Source organism: Pogoniulus pusillus, chromosome 2 (assembly GCF_015220805.1).
Source record: "Pogoniulus pusillus isolate bPogPus1 chromosome 2, bPogPus1.pri, whole genome shotgun sequence".
Lineage (NCBI taxonomy): Eukaryota > Metazoa > Chordata > Aves > Piciformes > Lybiidae > Pogoniulus > Pogoniulus pusillus.
In genome coordinates this window covers 48,800,452-48,820,260 of record NC_087265.1, presented here as the reverse complement: position 1 = coordinate 48,820,260, position 19,809 = coordinate 48,800,452, and the positions used below count along the sequence as shown (strand labels likewise).

At 58.7% G+C, this 19,809-nt stretch overlaps 1 protein-coding gene across 2 annotated transcripts; it reads left to right on the top strand.

Moving 5' to 3' along the window:
* Positions 1 to 4,402: 4,402 nt before the first annotated feature.
* Positions 4,403 to 17,262, top strand: WNT6 (Wnt family member 6). 2 transcript variants are annotated; one of them, XM_064165020.1, is made up of 4 exons: positions 4,403 to 4,674; positions 13,026 to 13,241; positions 15,963 to 16,264; positions 16,565 to 17,262. In XM_064165020.1, exons 2-4 carry the CDS (start codon positions 13,043 to 13,045, stop codon positions 17,024 to 17,026), a joined length of 963 nt encoding a protein of 320 aa, XP_064021090.1. In that variant the 5' UTR covers positions 4,403 to 4,674; positions 13,026 to 13,042; the 3' UTR covers positions 17,027 to 17,262. The 2 variants fall into 2 exon arrangements, with proteins under 2 accessions (XP_064021090.1, XP_064021099.1); XM_064165029.1 differs by having other exon boundaries at positions 4,512 to 4,674; positions 13,021 to 13,241.
* The last annotated feature ends 2,547 nt before the right edge of the window (positions 17,263 to 19,809 follow it).

Below are 19,809 nucleotides of genomic sequence, written 5' to 3'. Positions count from 1 at the left end.
ATCCACCTAGCCACCCACACATCCGTCATCCATCCGTCCGTCCATCCACCCATCCATCCATCCATCCATCCATCCATCCATCCATCCATCCACTCACCCACCTGTCACCTGTCTGTTGGTGCCCAAGGGATGCCCTCCTTGGGGGTATGGTAGTGTCCACTTGTGTGCACTCATGGAGGGGACACGACCTGCTGGCCACCCTGAGTGCAAAAGGCAGGGATGTCCCAGGCTATGTCCAGCTATGGGGCAGGGGCTGGGAGCGCCAGCTAGAGAGGGGCAGGGGATGCATCTAATTTAAGAATGAGCCTTATGGTCACTGTCAGCGCTGAGCAACTCTGATATGGGGACAGGTCCTCATCAGCTTCGCTCGCCACCCACCGACCTGACATGAAAAGGCTCTGTGCCCTGATAAGCCCTGAGATGGTTTGCCTCAGAGGTGGGCAGTGCTGCAGTTGAGCCTAGGGGACCCCCGAGCCCTGGCATGGCTGTCCTCAATTTCACCGTCACACCAGTACCATGGGGCTCATGTGTTTGCACTTGTGGGGGAGCTCAACCCTGGGGGCTGCTCTCTGCTTTGGGTGCTGGATCATGCCCTGTGTCGCCACCGCTAGCTCCCACCAGAGACAGGACTCCAGGACGGGCTCTGTCCCCAGCGTCCCTCAGTTGTCACCAGCCCCTCCACCAGCCATTACCCTGCACTGGAGTCCCCCAGCTGTGAGTGGCCATGGATGGGGACTGTGTTGTTTTAGTAAGATCATTCTCTTCCTGCTGTGAGGTCGCAACCCTCAGCTTATGACATCACAGTGTGCTGCCATGGAGATGCTGGGATGTCACAAACACAGCTCTATGACCTCACTGCAGGGGCAGGAGATGGGGCCAACCTGGGTTTGATCGCCAATGTCCTCGGGAGTAAAGGAGGGGAGGGACGCTGGGAAAGTATGCGGCTGCTGAGGCTGGGGTGTTTGGGTTGGAAATCACCGCACTTTCCCCGCAGCGGGAAAGGCCTGCTCCTTCCTCCCCCTGTCCGCTCTCTCCCAGCAGGCAGAGGCCCCCCCAGCCTTGTGACTACAGGGCAGGGGGGCTGGGGGAGCAGGGCACCCCTGTCCCTGGCCCTTGAGGCCGTACAGAGGGGAGCAGCAGCTGGAGCTCAGCACAACACTGGAGTACCAGCTTAGGAGCAGGGGGAGGTTGGTGGTGGGGGCTGTGATCTTGAGCAGGATGGGGCACTGAGGGGTGCTTTGTCCCCGATGTGGGATGGGGACCACTGAGGATGCTGTTGCATGGGATAGGGGTGTCCTCTTGCGCAGGGTAAGTCCAAACCCATGCCGCTCGTGTGGACATGGTCCCTCATGACAGCACTCTGTAGATGGACCCCAAAGCACCCCTTGGCCCTACCCAGCCACAGAACAGCCATTCCTTCCCCAGCCTATAACCAGCAGCATCTTGTGCTGACTGGTCCCCACTGCCCCTTACACAGCTCAGCTCTCCATCCTCCACGCTCTCCTCTTGCCGCTGGGGAAGCTTGATTGACTGGACACACACACACACATCCACACCCCCCCGTGCCTCTGCTGCAGGGGTGCAGGAGCTCCTGCTCTCCCCTTGCAGCCCCCATCATTAATTTCCATCAGTGGCCAAGAGGGGCTGGGGCTGCCCAGGGGTGGCCGAGGAACACTGTGCTTTCCCCTGATAGCAAAAATAAATACATTAAAATTCTTGCAGGAGGCAGAAGAATGCAGGACGGCAGGAAAAAATTGTTTTATAATTTGTAATAACACAAAAGCTGAGGGGGGGCTGGGGGGGGGGGGTGGGGGGAGCTGTGAGAGGCAAGGGAAGGCAGAGACAAAGGATCAGCCCTGGACGGGAGGTTGCTTTGGGGTGGCACGGTGGTATTCCTGTCATCCTTAGCCCTGGCTCGGTGTCACCACGGTGGCTTTGTCCCCTGAAGGATGTTGTGGCCCTTTTGGGTCTTAGTGCAGAAGGCAGTGTGAGCCAACTGCTGTGGCTGGGTGAGCTGTGAGCAGGCTGCCACCCCTCAGCCGCTTAAGCAGCTCTCAACATCTCGATGTCTCAGTTTCCTGCTTGGCAAACAGGGGAGTTTTATGCAACTAGGAGAAAAGCTGTGAGGCAGGGGCAGACCCTGGGCATCCCCCTGGTTCCAGCCCCCTGGGACAGGCAGGAGGCTGGAGCCCACTCCAGCCCCTCTCGGGGCGTTTTGCCACGGGATCCAGGCAATGGAGCCGATTCCCATATATGTACTCGGGCATCACAACCCACCCCGGCCCCCTCCAGCCTCACACAGAGCCGGGACATGATAAGGCGAGCCGCTGTGAGCCAGCCGCACCTGCTCGCTGGGACGGGGCTCCCCCTCCTCCCGCTCCCCTCTTCAGGGCAAAATCAAAGGGATTTTTCTGCCCTTAGGAAATCAGATAAAGGCTTCTCACCTGCCCTGCGCTGCCTTAGCGGGGAGGCCGGGTGCTAGGGGCAGAGGGACAACAGGCACTTTCAACATGCCGGCAGATGAGCTGTACGTTGCTGCGAGCTGCCGTGGAGCCCTGCCTGCCGGGACAGGGGCCCTGGGCATAATATCAGCCTGTCCCCGGCTTTGGCAGGGATGTCTCCTCCCCACTAGCTGCCTGTGGCTGACTTCCTCCCTAGGCTGGAGGTGATGGTAGAGCAGGTAGGCTGGAGGTTGGTGGGTGAAAGCAAAAGACGCAGGGGACCGGACATGGTGAAGCAGCTCAGACACGGCATGCAGCTCAGGGAAGATCCCCCCCGTGTCCCCGCGCTGCTGCCGAGACGGCTCAGTCTTGGCCACCACATTAAGGGTGCAGACTAGGAGAGCAGTCCCTGTGTGGGAGGGCAGGGAAGGAGCAAGTGGGAAACCTCCGGAGGTGGTGGGAGTCTCTTAACTCTTGTGCCCAGAAGGGAGAGAATAATCATGCCAAGCCACAGATAAAAGCTTGAGTCATTCACCGCCAAATACTGCTGCTGGGGAGTGAATCTGCCCAGGTGAAGGAGAGAAGCTGCCGTTGATGGGGACAGCAGGAGCAGTGAGGGGCAAGCCAGAGGCTGGAAATGAGCAGGGGGTGGGCAGTGATACCCTCCCAGGAAGGGCGACAGAGCCCAAATCACTATTGGAGGGAGTGAGTAGCTCACCATCGGTAAAGGTGCTCTGCTTTGCCCATCACTGGTGCAGACACCTATTTGACTTGGAGTAACTCGAAGAGCTGGCTGCTTAGCTGGAGTGGGTGCAGGGGTAAATCAGGACCCTCCAGGGCAGTTGTCTCTGACCCAGTATCCATTGCCCTGATGCTGTAGGGCTGGGAGCTGCATCCTCTGCTCCGAGTCACAGATGGTGAAAGAGGAAGCAGAGAGCCAGGGCCGTGGGCTGATCCCTGAGAAATCATTCCCGAGGCTATTCAGGATGGGGAGAAACTCGAGGGAAAGCCTGCAGACACCGGCTGCTGCTGTGCCCACTACCTCCCAAGCTCCTCAGCTTCCTTCTGCCCCAGGGCAGCTCCTGCTGTCTGTTCTGTTAGTATGCTGAGGGCTGTTTTCCTCCTGGGTCCTGGCTGCACCTGAGACAAGATCACCCTAAACAAGCCAGCCCTCCCTGCACTCTTCTCCTGGTCTCTTTGCTCCTGGGGATTGCTCCTGTGACCCACCTGTCGATCCTCCTGCCCCAGGCATGTCTCCCCAGTGGAGTTGCTGCCAAGAGTAGGGAGGTGCTGGGGCTACTCATTCCTTCAGTGTCCTCAGGAAAAGCAGATCTGAGGGCAGGCAGAGCTATGGAGGCAAGTTTGTGCCAGGTCACCCAGCGCTGGGACAGGACTCAGGCAGGGTTCTGTTAGAGGGTAATGAGGGCTGCTAGGCTTGGGCAAAGCCATGCCAGAGGTGCTAGGGTCAGGCAAGTGAACGATGGTCAGGTGCCAGGGAGGGTCTAGAGGCTGTGTCGGGTTTGGCAATCTCACACCACAACCCCGAGTGAAGCTGGGCAGGTCTGCGTCAGGAGGACTCCCGCAAGGGCTTCAGGGCTGAGCCGTGCCTTGCCAGGTGAGACTGTGCCAGGCGGGTTCCTGCCAGGTCCCTGGGGCTGCGGGGGACAAGGCTGTGCCAGCCAAGTCTTGCTAAAAGAGGTGCACGTCCAAGCGCGACAGCAAACTCGGAGCAAGGCAGACTGCGGCCGCCTTCCCGCTGCTAGAGGGTGCCCGTACCCGTGGCCGTGCCCACGCTGTGGCCGTGGCAGCGCGCTGGGAGCCGAGCTTGGCACCCAGGAGTCCCCCCGCCCGGCCCGCCCTGTCCGTCCCCCCAGGCTCCGGTTTCCCTGTCGGAGGCAGATGCTTTCGCAGCCCCGTCCCTCCTCCTCCTCCTCCTCCTTCTTCGGAGCAGCCTCCGCGCCGCGCTCCAGCCGTCCGGAGGTGCCTGCCCAGCCCAGCCCCAGCCCAGCCCGGCCCCGCCGGCCGCGGTGCCCGCCCGCCCCGGCCCGGCGGAGTGAGGCAGTGGGCACCCACCAGCCGGGGCGTCGGCCCTCGGGGCTGCCCAGCACCCCGCAGGGTGCGCGGGGGCGCTCAGCGCTTCCCTCAGCCCTGACAGGATGCTGCCTTCCTCCCGGACCCAGATGGGGCTCTTCTTCATCCTCCTCTGCCCCGCCAACATCATCGGGCTTTGGTGGTGAGTAGAACATCCCGGGGTGGACGCGCAGGGTCCCTTACTCTCCAAGGGCGGTCTCCTCACCCCAGCTTGGCAACAACGGAGTACCCTACACGCGGGGCGCCCCTTGGGTGAGGACCACTGCTCGCTGGCCAGGCAGGTCCAGACCGGGAGCACCCTCACACTGTCGGAGTTTGGACACACGGACGTGTCGGGGGCAGCAGGCTGGGAGACACATAGCTCCTGCAGAGAGAGCAGCAGCCTGCCGTCCCGCACCCTGAGCCCACAGCCTGGGAGGGTAGTGCGCCTGAGGGGTGGTGAGGGCGGGGTAGGGGCCTCTACACCCCTCCAGTAAGTCAACTTTAATTAAAAGCCTGAAGGTCCCTAAGGTGTCCCTTCCCGAGCGGTGGCCTGGACGCGGCAGGGACAAAACCCCTGTTTGTAATGGTGCCTTCATCAAAGGCAGAAACGGTGCCTTGTAGGATTCCGGAGGGGGTGGGGGATTCATTACAAACGCGGAGCTGGGACCCGAGCTCGGAAAGCCCAGGTATCTGTCGAAACATGAACTATTTAAATCTATTAAGAATTTCACCCAGCCTGTCTTTATCCGGTTTTAAGTGCTTAGATTCCAGCTCCCTGGCGTGCTGTCCGGGCTATCATTCATTATCTGAGGCTATTCATCTCCACATTGTCACACTCTTTTGACCCCTAAAATAAAGCTCTCCGTAAGCCTTTCCCTCCCAGTCCCCTGCTTGCCCGCCAGTCATTTATTCTGTGACTCCATCCTCTTCGTTAGCCCTGGCTGCAGGAGTGCAGGGCAAAAGGGGAGGGGGGGGGGGGGGGGGGGCTTGCTGGGTATAAACGCTGCTGTTACAGTCAGTTGTACACCAGATGAGAGTCTGGCCCTGCAGCCTAAGTGTGGTTTCTATTGCTGGGGAAAGGGTTAGTGTGTTGGAGAGGGACTTGGCTGAGATTCTTTTTGGAGAGGAGAAGAGAGCAAGGTAGGGTGAGTCCCAGCTGGGGCAGAGTGCATGGGGAGGGTCACCCTGCTCCTTGCCGCACACCTCAGGGTAGCTGGGGCACAGTCCCTCCTGCTGCCTGAGAGCTGATGTTTTTCACTGGGCCAATTCTCAGACCACTACCCTGCATGTACAAGCTGTCCCTTCAGCTCTCCCCATCTGCCCTGTTCCACCCTCATCAATAGCCACGGAACAAGTCCTCACACCCAAATTTCTAGCCTACAGCCCAGCTCCAGGCAGACCTCGGTCATTCTGCCCACGGCTGGAGCAAGCAAGGCTGAAGTGGGAGCTCACTTTGCTTTCATTTCAGGGACTGAGGATATCAGTGAGGGCAGGGTGCTGGGGTACCACTGCCCCTCAGCCAGATGCCCAGAGCTGCATAAGCTGCTGAGACTGGGTCCTGCTGGTGCTGTGACCGTGCCGTGCATGTGCTGGCAGTGCCAGCTTGGGGGGGTGAACAGGCTTTGGCAGAGGAGAGCAAGGGGGTCCGACTTGTTTATTCTTCACTTAAAAAAAAAAAAAAAAGAAGAAGAAGACGAAGAAAAGGAAGCTTTAATTTAAGAACAATAACTCAGCTGCACGCAGCGCGGCCAAATGTGCCGGGCAGTGGAGTGGCTGCAGGAAGATCCCCAGCACGCATTCTGCTTCACCGCAGAGCCCGGGAGCCAGTGAGCCGGGAGGAGCGGATGTGTGGAAGGAGGCCACCAGCACCACCAAATGGACGTACCAGGCTTCCCCGGACAGGACGCCTGAGCAGCTGGTGGATTCGCGAGCTACTTCTCTCAGAGCTTGGGATCTTCGGTCCTGAGCTGAAATAATCCTTTATTTCCAGGGAGCTCTTCCCATGCTGGTGAGAGAGGTCCGGGTGCTGCCTGGCCCTTTGAGTCAGCTCAAGGCAGGCATCTTTCCGTGCACTCGTCCCCTCTCCCCGGTCTGTAGCTACTCCTGCCTGCTGGTTTTGGTGAGGAGGGGTTCAGGGCTGCAGCTGTGTGTGTGCCAGGGCTCCTGGGAGCCCCGAGGATCGTGGCATTTGTAGAGCTGTTCCTTGATGTCCCTGTCGCTGATGTGAATGGACTTTGGTGGCGTGTGCATCTCCGGGCACCCTTGGGTGCTTAGCCAAGGGAGCATGTTCCCCTAGGTAAGAAAGGAAAGTCTATTCCCATGCCACCCCTGCCCTGGGAGCAGTATCTGGGCAGCGTAGGGGACACACACGCAGGGGCTGTCTGTCTGAGGTAGCTTTCTCCAGCACTGGTGACAAACTGCTGTGTGAAAGTGACGTGGCAGAGTGAAGCAGGGCTGGGTCCTGGAGGCATGGTCCTCATCCTAGGCATGCAGCCAAGCTCAGGCACTCACAAAGGGTGACTGCACCTGTTGGGATCCTGGCAGACAGCTGCACCTACAGAAAAAAAGAGTTTGGGTGTGATGCATGAGTAGTGACATCATGCTGACGATGTCATAGCCCGAGAAGGAGCATCCTCTTTGTGGTAGGATAGGCCCCAGAGGTCTCACTGAAGGCGCAGCCACCCTTCTTCTGTGCCTCTGGTGCCTCTATGGCTAAGAAGAGGCAGAGGGGCAGACACATGGACCTGTCTATGGCAGAGAGGAACAGGCTGTGGACAGTGCCAATTGGAAGATGTGGCATTCAGGTGTTGGCAGTCCCTTAGTTCATGCCAGGCTGCAGGGAGTAAGTTCCCCTTGCTCCCGTCAGCCCTATAAAACCTCTTTCTTCCTCCTCCCCTCATCTTTTTGTGTTGTTTCTTACCTGGCCTCTTGGGCAACAGTGATTCCTCCCTGAGCAAGACAGGGAAGCACTGCCTGGGTCCCCTGGGCCGGTCTGGAGGCTGCAGGAATATCGGGCAGGCAAACCTGGTGTCTCAGAAGCGCTGAGCAGGTTCAGGGCAGGGTTTCAGCTTGTGGATTCAGGTTGTGGTTGACTGTGCTCTCAGGGACAGAGGCATTATGGGGTGGGGGTGAGCAAAGACAGGATTCCTCAGCGTCCAAATGCCCATTGGTTCTCCATGGGTGTAGACAAGATCAGTCAGGAAGAGAAGAGTAAGGGGGGAAACCATCCCAGGTGAGATGTGCTCCACTCAAGCTGTGGGTCTGAGGGAGTCTGGAGGGATGCACACCTGCAGCATGTCCCCTTCCTATGCATGCACATGGGCAGTGTATCTCCAGTTTTTCATGGTGCTCCTTCAGAGGAGCTCAAGGGGGACCCATCCACCACACCTATGGCTGGATCTATGCTTGAGGGGTCCTGGCCCTATTCTCTCTGAGACCACATATCCCAAGGTGAGTTCCATGTAGTGGTTGCCTTGCATTCTCTTCTGCTGCCCTAGAGCCTGTAAGGGCAGGCTAGAGGGCCCTACCTGTGTGCCTTGGGGAGAGAATTGTGAATCACACCTTGGGCCTGCTGACCCACACCTGCCACCCCACAGCCCATGATGCCCCACAGTACTCATTGGACTAAGCTACCTGACTGTCCCAAATGTACCATCACCCCCAGAGCAGTGCTGCACAGGCAGTAAACACCTCCCAGCCTGAGAGATGGGATCCTGGTCACATCTCCCTGTGCCCCTTCTGGAGCACCTGCTGACCTACTGGACTTTTGCAAAGGGAATTATTTCCCTTGGGCCCTTTGATATGGCACTGGCTTCAGAGCTGGGTGCTCGTGTCCTCCCCAAAAGGCAACTGAGCTTTTCCTCATGCCATCCCTTGTCCCTGCTCCTGGTTTCCTTCACTCTCCCACAGTGATGCCCCAGCTTGCCCAGCTCTGTCCTATGCATGCCTCAAGCTGAAGGACTCAACTGGGCTTTGCATCAGAGTTTTGAGCCCTTCAAATCCCCTACATGCAGGAGGGTTCTGGGCCACTCCAATTTCAGTCTCCACCAGCACGCTGAGGAAGGACACAGTGACCAGGGATGAGTGGGCCCCTTTCTTCTCACTCCAGCCCTTCTAGGGCTTGGATACAGCTCTGGGACCACCACCTATACAGGCATCTGCTCCCTCTAGCTGCCCTGGTACCCACAGCACAAGTTAGGGCAGCTCCTGCCTGCGGCTCCCGGCCTCGGTGTGACCCTGCAGCTGGCAAGTCCGTGGGTTGACACCATGCCATGCCAAAGCCTCTTACCTTTGGGGCAGCATCCAGCTATCTGTGTCCCATCCTTGCTGAGGAGGTCCAAGGAGGAGGTCAGGGAATGAGGCCTCCCTTCTTTCCTTTACTCACGGTATTCCCAGCTCTCTTGGTGTCCTTGGTGCTCTCGGTGGCCAAGACCCAGCTGTGCCCCCTAGCGCAGTGACTTGCTGCTTACTCACTCCCTTCATGCACCTCCTGCTCCGCTTTCCACACCCAGCTGCCCCAGTTAGTGGCAGCACCCACACATCGCCCCGGGTGAGGGGCTGGGTCCTGTCGTGCGCCTGCGTGGGCTGAAGGGAAAGCTGGCTGAGTGCAAACTCCTGTGTGTCCCTTCCTTGCCCTGCTTGCGCAGCTTGGAAAGAGCTGGGCTGCTTTTGCATCTGATTTCTTTGCAGAGCTGTCAGCAGGTATGACCCTGCTGGGTGGGCTGCAGGATGATCTGTCCTCTGAGGATGGAGTTTGGCTCTCCAGGGCTGGCATCTTGCAAATGTCACTGCTACACTCAGGTGGAGAAGAGCCTGTGGGCTCAGGGCAATGGGCTGGGTACCCTGGCACCATGCATCTCACACCTGAAGGCATCCAGGGGCCGGGATGGAGACCTGGATGAGAGGCAAGCCATGCCCTTGCTGTCCCACAGAGGGATCTCCTTCCCTCGTGGGAACACCCAGGCACCAATACACTATGGGAGCAGACCTGACTGGTGCGGCAGGGAGCTGGCACAGCACAACCACTGCTTTTCCTCGTGGCTTCAGGACCATCACGACCAAAGATGACAGATGATGTGGGTGCCGTTTGTGAAGGCTGACTATCATCTTCCTCATTGCGTACTTCTGCTACTCTCTCTCCATCAGCTCCCTGCAGATTTGGACCCCACTAGAGTCATGATCTACTGGCAGGGACTAGAAGAAGCCCTGCTCCACACCATCCCCATGTCCAAGGGGTATATGTGAGCTTTTTTTGGGCCAGGCTTGACCAAAGACAATTTTGGTCTACGATTTTGGCTGGGAACCAAACTGGGACATGCTGGGCATGAATGTGAGCTGAGTAGGAAAAGCTCTTAGGAGCTCCTGGCCCTGTGGCAGTGAGGACAGTGTCAAGATGACACAGGTTACATTAGTTGTGCCAGTGACTTCCCCTTCTGATGTGTTGCTGGGTCTGGGCTCAGGCTGTAGCTGTGGCAGCCAAAGAAGTGACAGCTGTAGGTTGGCAGCAGGTTGGCAGCAGGTTGCAGCTCCTCTTCTGTGCTTCAGTTTTCTCTTTCAGCCATGGAGGTTGTCTCCCTTGGGTAGAAGTGCTGGAAATCAGTTTGGACAGCGAGGCTCACCATCCTGGCTCCTTTTAGGCTGAGGTGGGCAGTTCTGGCAGCAGGTGAATAGCACCGGGGACAGAAGAGAGGAATGCCAGCCGGCCGCTGAGCCTGGCTGGGCAGGAGGCAGCAGGGGGCCGAGGTGCCCTGCATCGGTTGGAGGGAGCCATGCTGGCGGCCTGGTTCCTTCACCAGGGCAGGGGGAGGAGTGCCCGGCGGCAGAGGTGGGGCACCTTAATTGTAGATGCGGGAGGCCTTGGAGCAGGACAAGCTCAGGCAGATCTGGGCCCCGCGCTGGAGCCCTTGCCAAAGCAGTAGCAGTTTGGCAGCATTTTTCTTGCCCTTGTCTCCCCCCCCCCGCCTTCACCCCCTCCACCCCCCCCAACCCCTCCAAAGCAAAACAGCTCTCGGGCTCCCGGCAGCCTCCCCGTGCCAGAAAGCAGAGCCCAGCGGAAATTAACATCGTGCAGGGCTTAAGCAGCCCACCCCTGCCTTGTCGGCACGGCCAGCGAGCCCTCGCATGCTGCTGCTGGCTCCGCTGCTGCCCAGGCCACGGGTGGGGACCCCCGTGGTGCCGGTGAGCCACCCACCACCCCCCAGCCCCGCGGGGCTGAGCTCCTCTTCCCGGCCTGATCCGACGGGCCGGGGTGATCCGCAGTTCAGCATTTGATCTGATGGCCCCGGGGCATGGCGCATCCTTTCTCTGTGACTACAAAGAGTCATCTCTTAATGAAAGTCCTGTCCCGGCTCCCCTTCTTCCCACCCCACTGGAGCGGGGCCAAGCCTCTGCTGTCCCTTTGGGGATGTCTGGAGCCTGTGGTCCCCAAGGAGACCGAGCTCAGAGCCCAGCATGGAGGCTCAAATCCCCATGTGGTCGTCATGGGATGCGACTGCACAGGCTTGCTTGTGGCTTTCTATGTGGGCCTCAGTTTCCCTGTCGAGGGGGAACTTGTGCCAGCCTGGGCACAGCCCCATGATGCTTTCCCAAGTGCTCCATCCTCTGCAGAGGCACTTGTGCATCGTGCAGAGAAGTAAAGCCTGCTGCCAGAAGCAAAGGAAGATAGGTGCTCCCCAGCAGCAGTGTAGGCTTCCCTCAGCTTCCCTGTCAGACATCACCTTTCCAACCTGCACCTCTTGGCCTTGCTGTGTAACCCCTCAAACCTCCAGCCAAAGCATAAAGAGTCCTTTTCCAGACCATGCAGGAGGGCATAAACCCAATGGAGTTTTGATGGGCAGAAGATATGAGCAGCTTGAGAAGCTGATGTGGGTCAAGGGGACCCTGACAGGACCTGGAGTTCCAAGAAAGGGACTTGGAGGGAGTTTGCAGCATGGTCAGGATGGCAAAGGAATTCCTGCATCCTGAATACAGCTTCCCAGCTGTGTGAGAGTGAGAAGGAAACCCAGAACATAGTTAAACACCAAGATTCAGCTCGAGATTTTTCAAGCCCTTGGGGCTTGGCCAGACTATAAAGGCCTGGGTTTGGGAGCTGGAGTGCAGCTGGTGCTCCCCAGTGAGCAGGGCTGCCAGCAGCATGGGTCGCCTGGGCACAGCTCCCCAGGGGACCACAGGGAACATGGCCTTGCAGTCTTTGGGTGTTTCAAAGTACTGAGGGATACCGAGTCCAGCCTTGGGGTCCTGTGTGCATCCACAGCCAGGAAAGCACTATTGTTGAGCAGGACAGACTCTGAGCCCGTGGGCAGGCGAGGCAGGGCTGAGAGGGTCTGCCTCTGAGGTGTGCTGAATTCAGGTGGTTCATGGACACGTGGTCCCTGTACCAGCAGATGGGCTGTGTGGGCAGGAGACTATCAGCACGGTGTGCCTGACCTTTGCCCTTTGCAGCATGGGCATTGTCCACGGCTAATCTGGAGCATCACCTGTGCTGGCATGGGGCATGATGCTGGTGGGCTGTGTGGCTGCATGAGCCATGCTGTGGAGGGCACTCCAGGCAAAACAACACTGGCATTGTCCATGGCAGATCTGGAGCATCACCTGTGCTGGCATGGGGCATGATGCTGGTGGGCTGTGTGGCTGCATGAGCCATGCTGTGGAGGGCACTCCAGGCAAACGTGTGGGGAAAGTACAGGCGTTTCTGTAGCCAGCAGCCTTTTGAGGGCTGTGGCATCATGCTGGAACTTTTCCTTCTGGTCTGGAGAGCCAGGCACCTTGTTCTAGCTATGCTGGTGAGGAGGAGCTGCCTCTGACACGGGCTTAGCTGAGACTTGCCCTCCCGTGATGGCATCAGCTGGGCTGGCAATGCCACCTGCAACCCTCTCTCATGTGCCCACACCCACTTGTAGCTCTGTTTGCCCCAGGGCCAGTGCGTGGTTATGAGGAGGTGAGCATAGGAGGCTGGCAAGTGGCCAAGGGTCTTTATTGCCAGCGAGGTCATTCATTTTATCTCCATGAGGCAGTCCCCCAGAGAGGGGGAGACACATCAAGAGTTCTGGCTTGGCTCCCTGCTGTGCCCATGGGGCTTTGGGGGCTGCAGCTACGCTAGGCATTGGTCACACTGCAATAGGCAGCTGTGCCAGGTCAATCCAGACCTGAAGAGCTGAGCAGCACAGCATCTCTGCCACATGGGACACCGTTGTCGTCCACAGTGATGTCCCCAGGGGCTTCCAGGAAGGGAGTGGCATGGGCCAGCATCATCCTCCAGCCAGCCCCAAAGTGGCATCTCCCCAACTCCTCAATCGTCTTTGCTGGACAGGTTAAGGTATTCCCTGGGTGCTGGCACACAGGTACCACCCTGTGGCTTTTGCCTTGCCCTGCCTGCATACCTTTCTCTGTCCCCTTGGCACCCTGGCTCAGCAGTGACCCTGGGAGCAGGTCTGGCTATGCCCATCGCTATCCTGGTCCCCCCCGGGTTCAGGTGCTGGTTTTGCTCTGCTCGCTGTCCCTCCTGCAGGGCAGTGGGGAGCCCCCTGGTCATGGACCCCAACAGCATCTGCCGAAAGACAAAGCGTCTGGCGGGGAAGCAGGCGGAGCTGTGCCAGCTGGAGCCGGAGATCGTGCAGGAGGTGGCCAAGGGCACCAAGCTGGGCGTCCGAGAGTGCCAGTACCAATTCCGCTTCCGCCGTTGGAACTGCACCAGCCACAGCAAATACTTTGGCAAGATCCTGCAGCAGGGTAAGGCCAGCGCTTCCTCAGCCTCCCATCTCCCCAAGAGCCTCCAGCCACCCAGTCACACAGCTCCCTGGGGACTCCTGGAGCAGAGTCTGGGCATGCAGACCTGTGCCTCTGTGTGTGTGTGTGTGCAGGGGTTGCTCAGTGCTCCCTGGTGCAGTCACGCCGAGGTTTTACTGCCGGGACATGTCTCCCTGTGTTGTAATGAAGCAATTACCGATGCTCCCAGACAGTGCGGGGCTTCACAAAGCCCAAGAATGCACCCTCGTCTGGCAGTGATTTACTGCTCCCCCTGGGACACCGGGATGTGAAGGGGGAAGTGATCTGGCTGTGAGGCAGTGCAGAGTCGTGAGGAGCTGTCCCTCGCCCCGTGGGTGCCCTGCAGACTGCCCCTCCTAGCCTTGCAATGATCAGGAGAGAGCAGTGCTTTCCCCCTGTCCTTGTGCCCCTGGTCCTTTCATGGGCACCCTGATGTCACCCCAGGTAAGAGGGGCATAGTGGGAGGGATGCATGGGCAGATCCCATCTGTAAGAGATGGGAAAGCCTTGCCACACTCCCCAGGGAGAGACCCGTCTGGCTGGCTAGGGAAGAGCAGGATGCTCAAAGCACGTCGGACTGGAGAGGCACTCAGTGGGTGGTGAGTTTAGTCCTGTCCCTGTTCTCATGTCGATCCCTGTGCTGAAGAAGCGCTGATTGCCTCAGCCTTCACATCTCTTGTTGAGGCAAGTGGGTATGCCCTTGGACATTGCAGGCGTGTTCAGGTCAGCCTCCCTGCAGGCACAGGCAAGGGCAGAGTGCCCTGGGCACCCAGCAGCTGAGGGTACTGGTGAAAGGCAGAGCTGAGGTCCCAGAGGAGACACTGGCTCATGAGAGGACATCAGGTTCACTTAAGAAGCTGATTTGCCAGCGTGGGTTTCCCCCAAACACAAGTACATGCATTCAGTTGAGGGGCAAGAGTTAGGGACCACAAGGGTTGCTTCTGTCTCTAGAGTCAGCTATTATCACACTGGCATTGAGGTGGGTGGGATCTATGCCAGGCAGAGCTCCAGGCTGGGTGTGGGGCTGTGCCAGGATGCCAGGGTCTGATTGGGTGGTGAGTGCATGACGCTGGTGGATGAGTTGTGAAGCACCCAGTGACAGCTTGGGTAGGAGACAAATTTGTCAGGCATGGGGATGCTGAAGGAGCTCCTATGTTCTGTTTGGCCCAGCCTTACTGCTGGGCCAGCGGAGATGAGCAATGCCCTGGTGATTCCAGGAGCCTCTGGCACTCTCAAGACATGTGGCACCCCAACTAGAGGTGTGGAAGTGCCCAGGGCTGCATCATGGGTGTTAGAGGTAGAGAGCTTGCCCTGCACTGAAAGGTGCCAGCAGGCAGCAGTCTTCTGTAAGATGAATTGAATGAACCATCCCAGTATTCTGGGGGGTTCCCTGCTGCCGTCGGAAGGATGTCTCAGTGGGCTCCTGTTCCCAGCCATGGCCTCCTTGGCACAACTGCAGCTCTTCTCCCTTCCCTCCCTGCCGCCTTTGCCAGGCATGGCATGCCAGGGCAGGCTGGCTTAGAGGCAGCCACGTGTCTGGAGGAGCTGTCAGAGGAGTGGCATCCCTCCAGGGCTCTGGCTGGCAGGGTGGCACAGGAACCTCTGCCAGCTGAGGACTGCCTGTTGAGAACTCTGTCAGCCCCAGGCAGGAGCAGGTGGGTGATTGTGTGCCTTATGGGGAGCAGGAGAGCCAGGGCAGGGGACACCCATCCATGGGGTGGCATTGCTGGAAAGCCACCTGTGTGTCTAATTCATGCCAACGACACTGAGGATCAGGTGCTGCATGGGCTTGTGATGGACCCCCTCATGGAGCTGGTGCCCCTGAACCTCTCTTCTCACGGATCCCCCAAGTCAGAGTGCTGGAGATGAAGGGTTGGGGCACACTGTGAGTGTCACCACCTTGCACCAACCCTACCGTGGCATTTGGGTGGGCAGAGATTTGCCTGGCATAGGAGGGGGGAAGCACAGGAGCCGCTGGAGCAGGGTGCCGCACCCCCACTGCCAGAATCCCCTGCTGGCTGCGGCTGCGAGCGGCAGGTCCGGGCAGGGGAAAGATGCTTGGAATTCGTGTCCCGGAGCAGAGAGAGACAGGAGCAAATACTAATAATAAATAATCCTGCAGGGTGGAGGCTATGCCAGTGGAGGGAGGGGGGGCAGGCAGCCGTGGGGGAGGGCAGGCAGCACAGCTTCATCATCACTGCCACCCTGCAGAGGGCTGAGTGCCACCCAGGGTAGGTGTCCAGCTCAGCACTTCTCTCCAAGTCCCAAGCCTGCATTTGGGGATGGGATTTTTACTGCTTGGTGGGACATATCAGGGGCTTGTGAGGAAGCTGTGGGTACCACCTGATCACTCAGGACTCCCCCTACCCTCTGAGCCACTCTTTCCTATGGGAGAGCACCATCCTTGCAAGGGGAGGCAGGAGATTTGTTGCCCCTAGGACCCTGTGCCTGGAGAGGGGAGAGGGAGAAACACTGACAGGGCCTGGCCATCTCCCAGATCCTGCGTATCTGCTTGCAAGAGAGATCTGTCCAAGGCAGTCTGCTCATGGGTGGGTACAAGGGAACAGCACTAAGCACAGAAGAGAAGGTCCAAGCCTCCACAGGGTGTTGCTGGGGGGGATGCTTTGCTCACAAGAGCGTTTGCCAGAGCAGACTTTGCATCCTAGCACTGTTCCTTCTCCTGCAGATATCCGGGAGACAGCCTTCGTGTATGCCATCACGGCCGCTGGGGTGAGCCACGCCATCACGCAGGCCTGCAGCATGGGGGAGCTGCTGCAGTGTGGCTGCGAGCTGACCCGAAGCCGGGCGCCCCCTTCGCCCACGGCAGGTCCAGGCACAGAGGGCACGGCCTGGGAGTGGGGGGGCTGTGGGGATGATGTGCAATTCGGCTATGAGAAATCTCAGCAGTTCATGGATGCCAAGAGCAAGAAAGGCAAAAATGACATCCGAGCTCTTATTGACCTGCACAACAACGAAGCTGGGCGCTTGGTAAGACCCCCCACACTCCCTGCCCTCCACAAGCATCACCCCCCCCACCCCGCCCCGTGTTGCCCCACCCAACTCAACCTTCCACCTTTATCTCCCCCAAGCCATGATCTACACAAACATTTGAGCGAAATATGGACACCAAAGGCCTTTGCAGGTGCTTTGGAAACCTCCCGTGCCTCCCCCCAAGCAGCCTCCCCAGGGCAGGGCAGGGCAGGGCAGCACCGAGAGGCAGGGCTTTGACCGGGGGTGCTGGGCAGGGCTGTGGGGGACGGAGGGCTGAGCATGGTGTCTCCTCCTCAGGCGGTGCGCAGCTACATGAGGACAGAGTGCAAGTGCCACGGGCTGTCCGGCTCCTGCACGCTGCGCACCTGCTGGCGGAAGATGCCGCACTTCCGCGAGGTTGGGGACCGCCTGCTGGAGCGCTTCAACGGCGCTTTCAAGGTGATGGGCGGCAACGACGGCAAAACCCTCATCCCCGTGGGTGACAACATCAAACCTCCAGACAAGCAGGACCTCATCTACTCAGCCGACTCGCCTGACTTCTGCTCAGCTAACCGTAAGACGGGCTCACTGGGCACCCGAGGCCGCGTCTGCAACAGCACAGCCATGGACACTAGTGGGTGCGACTTGCTGTGCTGCGGGCGAGGGCACCGGGACGAGACGGTGGTGCTGGAGGAGAACTGCCTTTGCCGCTTCCACTGGTGCTGCGTGGTGCAGTGCCGCAAGTGCTCTGTCCGTCAGGAGCTCAGCCTCTGCGTCTGACGGCCTGGGAGCAGGCGAGGACAATTTGGAGTGCCACCCTCAGGCTCACACCGTGGCCCCTCTGCGACAGAGACAGGTCGAGGAAGCGGCAGCGATGGCATGGGTGAGCCCAGCTCTGTGCCCTGGGGAGTCCCAGCTTTCCCAGCGGACAGCATGGGGCTGCCTGGCACCCCCGTGGTTCCCACAGTGGGGGCTGTGGGCACAGAGCTCCCTCTAATAAAGCTATTTAAAGCTGGTGTGGCACAGCGCTTCCTGGGGAGGGCAGGGAAGCGCTGCCGCCGTGCTGGGCTGTGGCTGCCTGGAGAGCTCTCCTGCCCTGGCCCTGAGTCCCAACTAGCTGAACTCCCTCCAGCCTCTTGTTGGTGCTTGGGATCCATGACAGAGCCTGGCTCATTTTTCATCCACTCTGCTTTTCTCCACAGTTGTAGAGCCAGGAGATGAGTGTGGATGAGAGCAGGGGCTCTCCTGCCCCACTCTGCAGCCCCCCAGGCTGGCTGGGTGCTCTCTTCCCATCATCCACGGTCACTGTTGCTTGGGAATGTCAGTTTGTGTCCTGTTGCCATCTGACCTAGGCTGCTATGGTGACCTGCAGTCCCTCAAGCAGGATGTGTGGCTAGCTGCTCTGACCTCATGGTGATGGGCTGTGAGTTTCTTCCAGCTACCCTCTGGTCTTGTCACTTTGTCTTCAGCCTTTGCTGCTGCAGAGTCTGGCATGGAGAATCCCCACATGGCGTTGATGCTGATGGCCTGATGGCGTGCCAGGCATCCACTTGGCGTGCCATAGGCAATATGCAGCCTCACCTGGCTGGCAGGGTGCCAGGCATGTCTTGGTAATCTGATCAGTTTGTGCCCCTTGTAGGCAAACACAGAATGAGGAGCAGCCTTCCTGGCTGCCCACAGGGCAGGCTGCCATCGCTCTCCTCCAGAGGCTCCAGGGATCTCTGAGGGGGTCCCTTCTGTGCTGCAAGGAGTCTGCAGGAACTGGTTTCTCCAGCTGTACCTAGCATGTGGGTTTAGGTAACCGCAGAGGAGAATGTGTGTGCACAGCTTCCAGGCAACTGTCAGTGTCACAGTGGTCAGAGGACTGACCCCTTGAGGGCTGTCAGCAGTCAGAGCCTGGGCAGAGAGGTCCGTGCCTCTCTTCCTACCCTCCACACCTTAGCAATGCAGAGTAGAGGGGCTTTGCCTGTCTACTCTTCTTTGAAAGTGCTACCAGGGCTCTTAGTCAAGGCAGGCAATGTCCTGCTCCCTGGGCAGGCAGGGCAGAAGGAGAACTGACAGTCCTGGGCACCCTGCATGACAAGGGGAGCTGCGGTGGGATGCTGTTGATGCCCATTAGTGAGTTCCTCTTTACTCACCCTTGGACAGCAAGCAGGGAAGGGCAGGGGAAGCAAAGCCCTGGTGAACCATTAACTTGGCACAGAGACTGTTGAGGTGGGAGCCTCTGAATCTGTCAGCTGCAAAGTCCCTCCTGGCTGGCTCACATCAGTGCTGAAAGAGGGGAGGCACACAGGGCTCCCAGGAAATCCCAGCCACATGCCAGCCTGCTCAGGGAACACATGGGTGGGTGTGAGTGGGGCTAAGTGGGTGCTGGTGAAGGTACTTGTGCACACAGGCATCTCAGTGTGTGTGCACAGGTAACAGGTCTGTGCATGTGCACAACCATATGTGTGCGTGTGAGCTGGTGTGAGCCCCCTGTGGGTGTGAGCACCAGCTGGCCACTTGTCTGCATGAGTAGGCACACAGGGCAAATTGTCAGCCTGTGGGTGCCAGGGACCCTTTCCCCACGTGTGTCTGTCTGCAAGCTTGTTTGCTCGTGGCTTGTGAAGGTATGGCTGTGAAAGGGATGCTCTGTATGGGTGCTGAAGGGCTCTGCAAGAGGTGCAGAGTCATAGAGTCATAGAATCAAGCAGGTTGGAAGAGAGCTCCAAGCTCATCCAGGCCAACCTAGCACCCAGCCCTGGCCAACCAACCAGACCATGGCACTCAGTGCCCCAGCCAGGTTTGGCTTCAACACCTCCAGGCACAGACACTCCATCACCTCCCTGAGCAGCCCATTCCAATGCCAATCACTCTCTCTGACAGGAACTTCCTCCTCACAGCCAGCCTAGACCTGCCCTGGCACAGTCTGAGACTGTGTCCCCTACTTCTGTTGCTTCTTGCCTGGCAGCAGAGCCCAACCCCACCTGGCTACAGCCTCCCTGCAGGCAGCTACAGACAGCAATGAGCTCTGCCCTGAGCCTCCTCTGCTGCAGGCTGCACACCCTCAGCTCCCTCAGCCTCTCCTCACAGGGCTGTGCTCCAGGCCCCTCCCCAGCCTTGCTACCCTTCTCTGGACATGTTCCAGTGTCTCAACTTCTCTCTGGAATTGAGGGGCCCAGAAGTGGACACAATCTGTGTGCTGGGAGATATAGAAACCCACTGCATAGGCTGAGCAAGTGCCCTTGGATTAGAAACACTGAACACATCTTAAGTCCAAGGTTGCCCATCTTGCTTAAGCAAAATCCTCCTCTGAAATCTACCTCAGTTTCCCCACCATGAACTGCTTCATGCTCCTGGCTGCATCGATATAGCTCTGGATGTCTTAATCAGATAAACCCTGAGGAAGAAAAAGTAGTTCTTTTGAGTAAGGGGTCCAATCTGTGTCCTCTCCCAAATCGCAGCTCCTGAAGGCTGGAGAGCACAAAAGCCAAAACTATGGAGAAGAAAGAAGATAGAAAATGGAGCTAGTGCAGGGGCAGGGAGCTCTCTCCTGGAGAGAGGCACATGGCCACTGATTTTGA